Source organism: Prionailurus viverrinus, chromosome B3 (assembly GCF_022837055.1).
Source record: "Prionailurus viverrinus isolate Anna chromosome B3, UM_Priviv_1.0, whole genome shotgun sequence".
Lineage (NCBI taxonomy): Eukaryota > Metazoa > Chordata > Mammalia > Carnivora > Felidae > Prionailurus > Prionailurus viverrinus.
In genome coordinates, this window is record NC_062566.1 from 16639478 (window position 1) to 16654054 (window position 14577).

Genomic DNA, 14577 nt, shown 5'->3' on the forward strand with positions numbered 1-14577 from the left:
TTACTTTTATTTTTAGAGTGGGAGAGAGAGCAAATGAATGGGAGATAGGGAGAGAGAGAATCTTAAGCAGGCTCCATGTTCAGTGTGGAACCTGATGCAGGGCTCAATTGCACACCCTGGATCATGACCTGAGCCAAAATCAACAGTTAAATGCTCAACAAATTGAGCTATCCAGGAGAACCTGAAGTGAATTTCTTGTACATAGCATGTGGCTGGGGCTTGTTTTTTAACCATTCACTGAGTATCTCTAAATTGTTGTGTTTAGACCATTTACATTTAATGTAATCATTGATGCATTAGGATGTAGGTCATTTTATTGTTTTCTGGTTTTTTTCCGTTTCCCCTTATCTGTCTTCAAGTGGGCTTGAAGAGAAATTCAAGTGAATTTTTTATATTAAATATTTTTATATTATATATACTTGTAAGTTTTTATATTTTACACATAAAATATTTATAATATTTTAACACATTATCTACTATTCCATTTTTATTTGTCTACATATTTTAGTGTTAACTCTGTATAGTATTTTCAGTGGTTACTCTAGGGATTATAATATACATACACAGTTTATCACAGTCTACTAGTATCAAGTTACCTCTTCAAGTGGAATGTAGATACTTAATCACCATTTAGGTTCCATTATCCTTCCCCCTCCCTTATGCTACAGTTGTCTTGAGTATTACCTCTACATACATTGAGAACCACATCAGATGCTATTTTTGCTTTTAACTTTTAAGTGACAAGTATAACTAGATGTATACTTGTCTTTTATAACAAGTTCAGTGTGTACCCCACTACTCATTTACTCAACATCCAATCATCCATGAATCTGAGACATTAACCACTTTCCCATACATTATGCATTTTATCCATCCATCCAAGATTCTTGAAATTCATCTTGATACTTCTACTATATTATAATCTGATATACCCCTAAGTTCATCCTCTGAGATTGATATTCCTTTCCCTTTCCTTTTCTTTTCAATTCCTTCATATTGCTTTGTGCATATTTACATTTACTTCATGAAGTAGTTTTCCCAACTGGACCATAAGTTTCTTGGCAATGGGTTTCTATTTATTTTATATTTTTCTCTAGGACGTGGGGTATTCCATCACCTGAAGTGATAGATAACCCTACTAATTCACTGCCCTCTGCAGGCCTACTGATGAGAAAAAAAAACAACAACAACAATCAGCTACCTATGCACTCACTAGATCATGCATGAAGTTTTCTGCAAAACTTATTCATATACCTATCACTAGCACCCAAAATACCTGCCCATATGGAACCTGTGAACATGAATTATTCCAGAGGAGCACAAATTTTGTCAAAATTCCGTAAGTTTAAAAGTTTGCTCTAAAAAACTTTCCCTGGGGCGCCTGGGTGGCTCAGTTAGTTAAGCATCCAACCTTGGCTCAGGTCATGATCTTGTGGTCTGTGAGTTCAAGCCCTGCATCTGGCTCTGTGCTGACAGCTGGGAGCCTGGAGCCTGCTTTGGATTCTGTCTCCCTCTTTCTCTGTCCCTCCTCCTCTGATGCTCTCTTTCTCTCTCAAAAATAAATCATTAAACAAATTTAAAAAAATTAAATTAAATTAAAAAAACTCTCCATAACATCCTCAGAAAGCACTTTGTCCCAAATATGTAGCTATGCAACTGTCAGGCATCATTTCATAACTCCATCCCACCTCACACACATGTGCATGTGCATGCACAGACACACGCGTGCACACACACACGCTGTCACACAGTAACATATTGTAATCAGTTACCCCATTTTGGACAGGAAAAATTTATTTCTATGAATATGATTTTACTAATATTCCCTAAGTATTTAATAACCAAGGATTCCTCTAAATCATAAAAAAAAACAAATTAACAAATATGTCAAATATATATTATGTGTACATATAATTTAAAAAATCTCTTTAATTTGGCTTTTAATTTTGAACTTTTCATTGATAGAAGGAGTGAAGAATTCAATGCTGGAGTATAATTTGATGGGGTTTTTCAGTATATGTTGATGGGAATTTTTTAAGTTTCTTGCAAATATAAATCAAGCTTGCTCCAATTCCACAAGAACACCACCACAGTCTTTAGGATGGAGAAAAATCACTGGTTTTCCATGTGCTCCTATTTTGGGATCTTCACTTAGAATACGAATCTTCTTCTCTTTCAAATCCATCACAGCTGCATTTATATCATCCACCTTGAGAAAAGGAAATAAATAACACATTTGAGATCACAAAAATACCAAATTATAGCATCTTACGTATCTCAAGACTTTGAAGAAGAAAATATCTCCTCCAGTAGCTTTAGGCAGAATCATCCTTAAACTTTCAAAAAATTTCAGCTTAATGCTTCCAGAAAAGTAAAAGAAGTTGCTAGATTTCCATAGGTGAGCAACCACAATGCTTAAGAATGTTCACCATTATTAACCATTTCTCCTTGTAACCTAAAAAATGTATAATTTATAATATTTTCTTCTAGAAGTACTCTTGGTGATACTGCACATATTGTTTTTTCTTAAGAGCCCTGGGTTCTTAATAGAGAGAAGAGGCCTACCATATAAATGGGCAAGAGATTAAAATGTTAACAGATAAGAGTTTATGACACAGACTGTGGTAGGTACTCAAAAGGTAGGAGTGCTTCCCTGGATCCCCAAACCTCCCACCTGAAAAACCACCAGGTTATGACTTTTGAGATTAAAACTTGGTATACATGGGGTGCCTGGGTGGCTCATTCGGTTAAATGTCTGACTTCAGCCCAGGTCATGATCTCACAGCTTATGGGTTCTAGCCCCATATCTGGCTTTGTGCTAACAGCTCAGAGCCTGGAGCCCACTTCGGATTCTGTGTCTCCCTCTCTCTCTCTGCCCCTCTCCCGCACACACTCTCTCTCTTAAAAATAAACATTAAATAAATAAAAATAAAACTTCATACATATGAAAATGACTATTAAATTGCCACCAAAATGTTTTTCCCCATTCTGAAAAATCCAAACATTTATAGTTGTATAACTCTCCTCTCAATCATTTCTATTTTCTTCATATATACTGGCAGGCTAAGAAAGGAGCAAATGTGTTTCTATATACTTCATGAAAGAATGATTCTCCTCTATTTTGGAAAGTCATCCTCCTTAGACTGGCTCAGTTGGTTAAGTGTCCAACTCTTGATTTCAGCTCAGGTCATGCTCTCACCATTTGTGAGTTTGAGCCCCGCATCTGGCTCTGGGCTGAGAGTGTAGAGCCTGCTTGGGATCCTCTCTCTCCACCCCTCCCCCACTCACACTCTGTCTCTTTCAAAATATAGTTTTTTTTTTTTAACTTTTAAAGTTTATTTATTTATTTTGAGAGACAGAGTGAGCAGAGGCAGAAAGAGAGAGAGAGATAGAGAGAGAGAGAGAGGATCTGAAGCAAGCTCTGCACTGACAGCAGAAAGCCTGATGCAGGACTTGAACTAACGAACTGTGAGATCATGACCTGAGCTGAAGTCAAATGCTTAACCAACTGAGCCACCCAGGCGCCCCAATGGGAATAAATAAACTTAAAAAAAATAACTACTTTATAAAAATAAAAAGGTTACCTAATCATTCCCCTACTAATAAACATTTAGGCTAGAAGGGAAACCTAGACCCTTTTCAATGGTTAGATGCTAAATTGCCAATAGAACACAAGAGAGCTTGGTGATTGAGTTTATGGGCAAGATTCCATTGACATTTGAAGATATAAGCACATGGCAGGAACTGGTGGAGATATTTAAGAAAAATTAAAACAAAATTAAGAGAACAGATTGACATATTCTACCAAAACTGAGCTAAATCAAAAAAGAGAAAGGGTGCTTAGGTGGCTCAGTTGGTTAAGCATCTGACTTCGGCTCAGGCCATGATCTCATAGTCCATGAGTTCAAGCCCCATGTCCGGCTCTGTGCTGACAGCTCAGAGCCTGGAACCTGCTTTGGATTCTGTGTCTCCCTCTGTCTCTGCTCCTCTCCCACTCATGCTCAGTCTCTCTGTCAAATAAATAAACATTAAAAAAATTTAAATAAATAAACATTAAAATAAACATTAAATAAATAAACATTAAAATAAACATTAAATAAATAAACATTAAAAAAATTTTTTTACATAAAATAGCAGAAGGAATGTAAAAAAGAAAAAAAGCTAGTCAATCCAAAGAAAGGCAGAAGGGAAAAATAACAAAAACCAAAAAAAGGTAAAAAGAAAATACTATATGATACAGTAGAAAATAAGTTCCAATATGGAAAACAGATTAAATGAATATAAAATTAAATGAATTATGAGATTGTCAGAATGAATATAAAATTTAAAAAATATATGTTTACTGAGATATATGCACCCAACAATAAAAAACTGCAATTATACGCTCTCTAGAAGAGACTTACCTACACAAAACTATAAAAGATGAGTAAAAGGATGGAAAAAGGATATACCAGGCAAATATTAACCAAAAGAAAGTTGATACAATATTAGTATCAGCTAAAACAAAATTTAAAGTGAAATACACTAAATACAGATAAAACTTATAAATAAAAGGAACAATCCACCAAGATGACAAAACAATGTCAACTCTGCATGTACCTAATGATACTACCTTGAAAAATAAAAAGTAAACATCCACAGCTCTCAGTATCTCACTGAGATACTCACTCACTCACTCACTATCAAACAGACAAAAGATTAAGGATAAAGACAAGTCATAAGTTCTTTGAATATAAGTCTGGATATAAGTCCCTTATCAGATATGTGATTTGCAAATTTTCTCTCCCATTCTGTGAATCATCTTTACACAAAACATTTTAATTTTGATGAAGCCAATGTTATTGGTTATGTTTTTGGTGTTGTATCTAAGAAACCATTGCCGAGCTAAGGTCATGAAAACTTATGCCTATTTTTTTTTTCTGAGACCTTTATAGTTTTAGCTTTTACATTTAGGTCTTTGACCCATTTGGAGTTAAGTTGTATATATGGTGTAATACAGCTTTAAGCTTTTTTGAAATGCTGTCTTGACCCAGTTCTGAGTCCCTGGCTAGAGGCTGGTCAGCTCTTGAACAACTGATAAAAGGCCACCTCTCAACCATCTCCCTTATCAGGCTCTCACACTCTAGGGCCATTATGTGGCCACTTTAATTGCTCCAGAGACAGTACCAAACAACCAGGTACAGTCCATATGCCCCAGAGCCCACAGAATTATTCAAATTAACCAGGCTGAAGGGAGCCTATGAAAGCTAACCCCAACACATTTGCTTCATTAAGCTGCCCCCTACAACTGCAGCTTGCTGTTACTCTGTCCCAGGTGCAATCCCACGTGGCCTACATGGCAGCGTTGTCATTTGGAGCTCTAAAGAACAGTTTTGCCTTTCATCTACCGGAGTGTCAATGATTGTGTCCCCACCATCAAAAGAATCTTATAAATCTTTAAATCTTATCAAACATATGGTGTGACCATGTGGCTATCCAGCTGTCCTAAATGCCATCTGTTGAAAAGACTGGTCTTTCCCCATTGGATGGTCTTTGTACCTTTGTTGAAAACTTACTGTAAATATGAGGATTTATGTCTGACTCTCAGTTCTATTCTATTGATCTGTATGTCTATCCTTATCCTTGTACCACACCATTTTGATTACTATAGCATTGTATAAAGTTTTGAAATCAGCAAGTGTGAATCCTCCAACTTTGTTCTTCTCTTTCAAGATTGTTTTGGCTATTTGGGATCCCTTGCGTTTCCATGTGAATTTTAAGATTAGTTTGTTCATTTCTGCAAAAATGCCAGCCAGAATCTGATAGGGCTTACATTAACTCCATGTATCAATTTAGAGAATGTTGCCTCCCTAACAATAGTCATCTGATGCATGACAAATTTTCTTTAAGATTTAAAAAAAAATTTTAATGTTTATTTATTTTTGAAGAAGAAAGAGACAGAGAGTGAGTGGGGGAGGGGTAGAGAGGCAGACACAGAATCTGAAACAGGCTCCAGTACAATTTCTGCAGTTCCCTTGTTCAATTGATTCCTAAGTATTTTCCTCTTTTGATGCTATTATAAATGGAACGGTTTTCTTAATTTCATCTGCAGATGTATAGATTTTTTTTAATGTATGGGGTTTTTAAAAATCCAGATATATAAACTTTGCATTTTAATTAATGTTTAATCCATTTACATTTAATTAACATTCATACAGTTGAATTTGTTTACCATCTCATTTTTTTTGTCTCATTAATACTTCATTCTTTCTTTCTTGACTTCTATTGGTTGAACATGCATTTTGGGGGGGGGGAGGAAAACCAAGAAACAGACTCTTACAAAAAATTTTTTTTAATGTTTATTTATTTTTTGACAGAGAGAGCATGAGTGGGGGAAGTGCAGAGAGAGAGGGGGGCAGAGGATCTGAAGCGGGCTCTTCATTGACAGCAGACAGCCCAGCGCGGGGCTAGAAATCATGAACCGTGTGAGATTATGACCTGAGCCAAAGTCAGACGCTCAATCAACTGAGCCATCCAAGTGCCATCCCCCCAATTTTTAAAAAATTTTTATTTGAGACAGAGAGAGAGAGAGAGAGAGAGAGAGAGAGAGCGAGCATGTGGGGGAGAGGGGCAGAGGGAGAAAGAATCTTAAACAGGTGCCACATTCAGTATGGAGCCAGACGCCGGGCTCAATCCCACAACCCTGGGATCATGACCTAAGCAGAAATCAAGAGTCAGTCACTCGATGGAATGAGCCACCCAGGCGACCCCAAGAAACAAATTCATAACTACAGAAAACAAACTGATGGCTACCAGAGGGGAGGGGGAGGGGGATGGGTTAAATAGGTGATGGGGATTAGGAGGGCCCTTGTGATGAGCACTGGGTGTTCTAAATGCTACATCACTAAATTCTACACCTGAAAGTAAGATTACACTGTATGTTAACTCTAATTTAAATAAAACTTGGAAAAAAAACATGTATTTTTGTACTTTTTATTTTATGTTATATTTTAGTTTTCCCTTGTTTAATTTTCTTCATGGTTGTTCTAGAGTTTACAATTCATATTTTAATCTTATTAGTCCACCAATGCACATATACGAAACTTACAACAGGATACTTCCATTTGCCCAATTCCCGTCCTTTACACTTATTTATTCTGTTATAAACTCTACATTTAAAAAACTTCAAGTCAATTGTCTCTTAGATAATTTGAGGTAAGAAAAAAGTTGTTAGTTTAACCTACAAATTTACCATGTCTAGTACTCTTCGATCCTTGTAAAGATCTGAATTTTCATCTGGTATTATTTCCCTTCATCCTGAAGGGATGAATACTAAATATACATCCTGAATACTTCCTTAGTATTTCTTATAGCGCAGGTCTACTGGACAGGAATCCTCTCATTTTCGTTTAAGATGTTTCCATTTCACTTTCATTGTTGAAGGATATTTTCATCAAGTTCAGAATTCTAGAATGACAGCGTTTTTGTTTTGTCTTAAACTATCTTTTTAAAAGCAGTTTTACGTTCACGAAAGTGAGCAAAGGTACAGAGATTTCCTATTCATATAACCTCTGACCACATGCATGCATAGCTCCCATCATTATCAACACACCCCACCAGAGTGGTACATTTGTTACAACTGATGAACCTATACTGACAGCATTATCACCCAAAGTGCAGTTCACCATAGGGTCACTTTTAGTATTGTACATTCTACAGGTTTGGACAAATGTATGACATGTACCCATCACTGCGGTATCACACAAGGTACTTTCACTGCCCTAAAAATCCTCTGTGCTCTGCTTATTCATCCTTTCTCTCCTCTCCCCCCGACCCGCGCTTTGAACCGCTGATCTTTTTACTGTCTCCAGTTTTGCCTTTTCCAGAATGTCACACACAGTACGTAGCCTTCTCAGACTGGTTTCTTTCACTAGTAATATGTACTTAAGATTCCTCCATGACTTTTCATGGCTTGATAGCTTACTTTTTTTCAGTGTTGAAAATAATCCACTGTTTGGATGTACCAACTTATTTACCCATTCACTTACTGAAGGACCAGAGCAGCCTTGAATCTAGGACTGATTTTCCTCACTGATAAGGCAAAACCCTTCTAAATACTCTACCCAACACCCCGTAAATTACAAAAACTTCCACTACGGTGGGTAAGAACACAAACTGGCCCAACTGGCATAAGGATTATTCTGATGCTTTCAAAGGGTTCTACTCCCAGGCTCAGGTAGCTTCCTCACATGCACTGTTCAATACTCAGATGAAGACTTGAGAAGTACTGCAGATCTCTGGAAAACTCTTTCTGGAGCTCTCTCTTCCTGTACTTTATACTGCAAACTCAATCCCCATGGCCTCCCCAGACTTCAACTTCTATCTCCTCAACTCAGGGAGACTGCTAACCTTCACTTGGATTCCCCCTTCCTATACTGCAGCCTGGAAACTCTCTCCAGCCAGTAAGCTGGAAAACTGCAGGGCTCATCTTGTTTCCCTTCTTTCATGAATCAATGAGTTGTGCTGTCTAATGTCAGATTTTTTGTTTGTTTGAGGCAAAGGGATAAACCTGGCCTCTGTTAACTCAGCTACAATTAGAATTCTACATTGGCAGGGAGTTTTGTATGTTAAAAAAGTGTCATTACATATTATGTTATTTCATCATTTCTGTTGTCTTTTTTTTCCCCCCCTCTGATTGCTTTTAAGATTTTTCTCTTCATTTTGGCTTTCAGCTTGATCATAGTGTGCTCAGGTACTGTTTTTTGAATTTACCCTACTTGGGGTTGCTGAGCTTCCTGAATTTGTGGGTTGATGTCTTACTTCAGATTGGTAATGTACTTGTAGACTATTTCTTCAATTATTACTTATGTTTTCTTCTCCTCTTTTTCCGGGATTCCAACTATACTCTGATAAAACCTTTGACCATGTTCTACATCTCTCTCTTATGATCTACACTGTTTTGTTCTTTTTCTTCTTCCATATTTCTTCCTATTGATTTTGGACTCTAGGCTCTAGAACTTTCTAAGAAGATAAATTTCTGTGGTTTTAAGCCACCAAGTTTATGGTGATTTATTATAGCATCCCTAGGAAACAAATATAGCCATTATATATCCATACTGAAATTGAACAATTAAATAAATGGATAGCAGATGGTGGGAGCCAAGTTTCTCACTGTTGCAACGGGCAGTTATGAACAAAGAAGGCTACAGTGATCCATGTAGTAATGGGTTAGAGTTGGAAACATCAGTATAAACTCATGAGTTCATGAGTATGCTATATATAAATCTTGTAAGTTCTATCTGGTTATATAGAGAAAAATCTATAGATATATGTATATATACACATATATACCCTTGCTGTTAGCTCAAAAGGCCAAGAAACAGTGACACTCTAGTAGCAACAAGCACATACAGAGCTCAGATCTTTGTTTCTAATACCATTCTCTAGTAAAATGAACCAGGGCTCCTTGGAGAAATGTCTGGTTCTAGGCTAGGGCAGGGAATACAGCTGATGAGTCTGGAACATCTTATAGTACCAGAAAGTAAGCAGGTGTGGGAGGAAAACAAACAAAAAAGACGGGGTATATCAGAGACACAGGAGCCAACCCAAAGTGCCCCTCTGATAAACTGGAACAATTTGAGCAACAAAACAAAGTAGTTTTGGATTATAATCCGAAGTATAAATACCTATACATCCTCACTGATGCAAATAAATGTCTGAATCACTAAGTAAATTGCTGAATAATGAATAATTGAGTAAATAAGTGGGGAAGAACAGACAAATCTTCCATTCACAAAAATTTCAAGTAATTTATGGAATTATCAAAAAGATGGAGCATAATTCTCCATGCCTTCAGCACTGGCCTCACATAGTAACTTCCTCCCAAAGTTTATATTATGGAGAATGGGGGGGGGGGGGGGAGGGAGTAACTTTACAGTAGAGAAACATGATGACATTGCCTCAGGTAGGGGATGAAGGGCAGTATCAACAGTAGTAAGTCATGTTGATAATATATACCCTTGATGTGATGTGATGAGAAAGACACTTTACCTCTGTGGTCTTCCTCCCAAAAATCAATAACCCAAGTCTATCTAATCATGAGAAAAAAGTCTCATGAGAGTTGAGGGACTCTACAAAGTAACTGGTAATCCTCAAAAATATCAAGGTCATCAAAAACAAGGAAACTCTGAGAAACTGTCACGGGCAAGAGGAGCATGAGGAGACATGATAATTAAATGTACTGTGAGATCCTGGATGGGATCCCAGAACAGAAAAAGGACACTGGGTAAAAACTAAGAAAATCTAAGCATAGATTTTAGGTAATAATAATGTTATCAATTTGGTTCATTAATCATGACAAATGTACTATACTAGTAAGATGTTAATATTTTTTTTTTAAAAAGGACCTAAAGTGATTAACAATCATTTGTAATAAATGGACACTGTTTAAGTCTTGATTAGAACAAGTCAACTCTAGAGACATTTGTGAATTAATCTGATAAATCTGATTTATGGACTATTATTTATGATGGTGACAAAAGATTTATTTTTAATTTTGATCAATATGATAATGTCATCATGGTTAATTTTTTAGAGACACAAACTACATAAAGGTGAAATGACATGTTGTGAAGGACTTTTAGTTTAAGGAAAAAAATAATAAAGCAAATGTGCCAAGATATTGAAAACTGTTCAATCTGGGTGATGGGAATATGGGAGTGCATTACATTTTTTTTCTACTTCTTGTATGTTTGAAATATTTCATAACAGAATCATGACTTTTTTCAGTGTCCTTTTGATAACTTCTATGCTAAATATGATCATGGATATTTTCATTAAAGAACATTCTACCCAAGTACAAATATCTACAATTCTGATATTGCATCTCAGTTTTTAGTATACTGCTTCTTCAATATCCCTTAATCCAATAAATACGTCTAAGATTTAATAAGTTAATGTCCATCAACCGACGAATAAATAAAAAAGATGTGGTTTACATATATAATGGAATACTACTTGGCAATGAGAAAGAATGAAATCTGGCCATTTGTAGCAACATGGATGGAACTGGAGAGTATTATGCTAAGTGAAATAAGTCAGGCAGAGAAAGACAGATACTGTGTTTTCACTCCTATGTGGATCCTAAGAAACTTAACAGAAGACCAGGGGGGAGGGGAAGGGGGGAAAAAAGTTACAGAGAGGGAAGGAGGCAAACCATAAGAGACTCTCAAATACTGGGAACAAATTGAGGGTTGATGGGGGGTGGGGGAGAGGGGAAAGTGGGTGATGGGCATTGAGGAGGGCACCTGTTGGGATGAGCACTGGGTGTTGTATGGAAACCAAATTGACAGTGTGTGTGTGTGTGTGTGTGTGTGTATAAAAGATTTAATAAGTTAGATTTATGTTTTGAAAAAATGCCGAATTAACATTGCACTAGCATCAATTTCTATTTCTGTTACTGTTTCTATTACTGATTTTGATTTTAAAGACCTCTACCACATTTATCCTTCTGCTACAGTGTTGCTATAAACTTTACAATTCTTTAGAAGTACTCCTAATGTTTTGCTTGGCAGTTATAAAAAGAATGAAATGAAAATGTTTTAATTTTCTGAATTGAAAGTAGATGCATTATCTACTTTAAGGTTATAATAAATGCAAAGCAACTTGAATTGGGAAATTAAGTCTTTCCCCCTAAGTAATAAAAATGACAGTCAATAATAAGCCATCTACAAATTTTTCCTTTTACAGTCCTTTGTACAATTACAGTTGTGCATCTTATAATTCCATAAGACCTTAAATACCACTGGTGAAAATCTGGGCTATTGATTTCAATTTATTGGCTTTTTTCTTTTCTTTCTTTCTTCTTTCTTTCCTTTTCTTTCCTTCTTCCTTCCTTCCTCCCTCCCTTCCCTCCCCCCTCCCTTTTCTTTTCTTTTCTTTTCTTTTCTTTTCTTTTCTTTTCTTTTCCTTTTAGTGGTAGTGGTCATGGGATTGTACCTGGTATCTGAAAATGTATTTTTATTTTCTCCTGTCATTTGTAAATTAAGAGTGACAATACTCCAAATAAAAGATGTTCAGACTGTCACAATTAGAATTCAGAATCTCTTATACTCTGGTCCTTAACTGCCTCATCTGAAAATGTCAATGCAATCTTACTTGCTTGAAGGCAAGGAGTTGAACTAAGTAACATCTTTTTTTAAAATCTTAAGATATGGGGGGGGTCCCTGACTGGCTCAGTTGGTAGAGCATGCAACCCTTGATCTCAGGGGTGGGAGTTCAAGTCTCACGTTGGGCATGGGCCTACTTAAAAAAAGACAAAAAGAAATTAAAAAAAAATCTTAAGGTCTATAATTCTCAGTGACCAAATTTTATGAACAATAATGTGCTGCTTAAAAAAAAGTTTTTATTGAAGTATAATTAACATACAATGTCACATTAAAGTCAGGTATACAACAATACTAATTCAATAATTCTACTTTGAGTAATGCACGGAGTAATGTGCTACTTTCAAGGATGCATGTTTTGACTAATTTCAAAAATATAGGCTTTTTATTTTATATAAAATTATGCTAAATGATACCAACAATGAATGAAATTTAATCTTCAAATTGATATAAATCCATGACAGTTAAAATTAAAAGCCTGGATAAAATATTTGTTTCAACTGTCTTTTCCCCCCAAATTAAAAACTAACTAACTAAATTATGCAAACTTCACAATGTTCTCACTTCGCATGGAGTTCAGAGGGTTCCTGTGTATTCTTGAGAATTGTTTCAGAAGCGCATATGTCACCTCAGCTTTCACATTTGTTTAATTGATAGGACTCTCTTATTTCAAGAGGATCTCTCCTTTTCCTTCTTTATTTTTTCTTGGTAATATATTGCTCTTAGTTTTACAAAATGATTTTAGCTGTAGTTGGAAGTTAAAATTTTTTCCTTACTTAATAACACAGAAAGTTTAAAACCTCATCACACTGCCCCCTTTTTTTGTTTGGTCTCTGGAAATGTTATCTTTAAATGAAACTCCCACATCTGGGAACTGGCGACATACAATTCACTGGCGGAGCTTAGCTATTCCCTAGGGCTTATCATAAAGCCAAAAAGAGAATGGAAATTTTTAAAAAACAGAATTTTCTGCCTTCTTGGTTGAAGAACAGACACTCCTCAGCATGCAAAAAATAAGTTGTCTTACTAGCCTTACAATTTTTCTTTCATAAATAATATATGCTCAATGGCAAAAGATCTATAAAAACAAATAAAAAAAAAGTCATCCATTATGTGACCACTCAGAAAATAAAACTGCTACATTTCTTTACGCTGTATCTTTTTTTTATTATTTTTTGAAATGTTTATTTATTTTTGAGAGAGAGACAGAGCACAAGCAGGGGAGGGGCAGAGAGAGAGAGGGAGACACAGAATCTGAAACAGGCTCCAGGCTCTGAGCTGTCAGCATAGAGCTTGACATGGGTCTGGAACTCAGGAACGGCGAGATCATGACCTGAGCCAAATTCAGACACTTAACCAACTGAGTCAACCAGGCGCCCCTGTATCTTATTTTTTTTTTAATGTTTATTGAGAGAGAGAGAGAGAGAGAGAGAGAGAGAGAGAGAGAGAAAGCCCACAGGAGACGAACAGAGAGAGAGGGAGAGAATCATAAGCAGGCCCTGCAAGGTCAGTGCTCGATCTCACAAACCATGAGGATCATGACCTGAGCTGAAATTAAGAGCCAGACACTGGGGCTCCTGGGTGGTTCAGTTGGTTAAGTGACCGACTTCAGCTCAGGTCATGATCTTGTGGTTTGTGAGTTCAAGCCCCATGTCAGGCTCTGTGCTGGCAGCTCAAGGCCTGGAGCCTGCTTTAGATTCTGTGACTCCCTCTCTCTCTACCCCTCCCCTGCTCCTGCTCTGTCTCTCTCTCTCAAAAATAAATAAACATTAAAAAAATGAAAAAATAAAAAGAGTCAGACACTTAACTGACTAAGCCACCCAGGTGCCCCTGTCTTATTTAAAAAATTAAAAAAAATTTTTTTTTAATGTTTATTAAACATTAAACTGTAAAATCATAACCTGAGCCGAAGTCAGGCACTTAACCAACTGAGCCACCTAGGCACCACCCCCTCAAAATTTTTTAATGTTTATTTATTTTAAGAGAAAGACAGAGCATGAGCAGGGGAGGGGTACAGAGAGAGGGAGACACAGAATCTAAAGCAGGCTCCAGGCTCTGAGCTGCCAGCACAGTGCCTGATGTGGGGCTCGAACTCATGAACCGTGAAAGCATGACTTGAACTGAAGTTGGATGCTTAACCAACTGAGCCACTCAGGCACCCTAGTCCTGTCTTATTTTTTAAGTAATATTTTTATCATGTGCTTTTCCCCATCAGTCTGGTGCAGTGAGGATTATCTCCAGATGAAATCCAATATCCTTTCTGTGCTTGTAATGCCATTTCTTGACTGGGAAACCTGACTCCCATGATTTTCACTGTACTTACTTATTTCATTAAACTCTCTAAGAAATCAGCCCCTATCCCTGCTGCTGTACCTCCCTCAGCAATGCACTCTTCACCGCAGGTGTGTCCTCTGACTCCTCACCTGGCTGCACC

General features: G+C 36.7%; 1 protein-coding gene across 1 annotated transcript in view; it reads right to left on the reverse strand.

Moving 5' to 3' along the window:
* Positions 1-1909: 1909 nt before the first annotated feature.
* MCEE (methylmalonyl-CoA epimerase) overlaps positions 1910-14577 on the reverse strand; it is a 29095-nt gene continuing 16427 nt past the window's right edge. Inside the window, exon 3 of the mRNA XM_047864103.1 lies at positions 1910-2209. Within this exon, the coding sequence (XP_047720059.1) occupies positions 2057-2209 (153 nt within the window). The 3' untranslated portion in view covers positions 1910-2056. The remainder of the gene's footprint in view (positions 2210-14577) is intronic.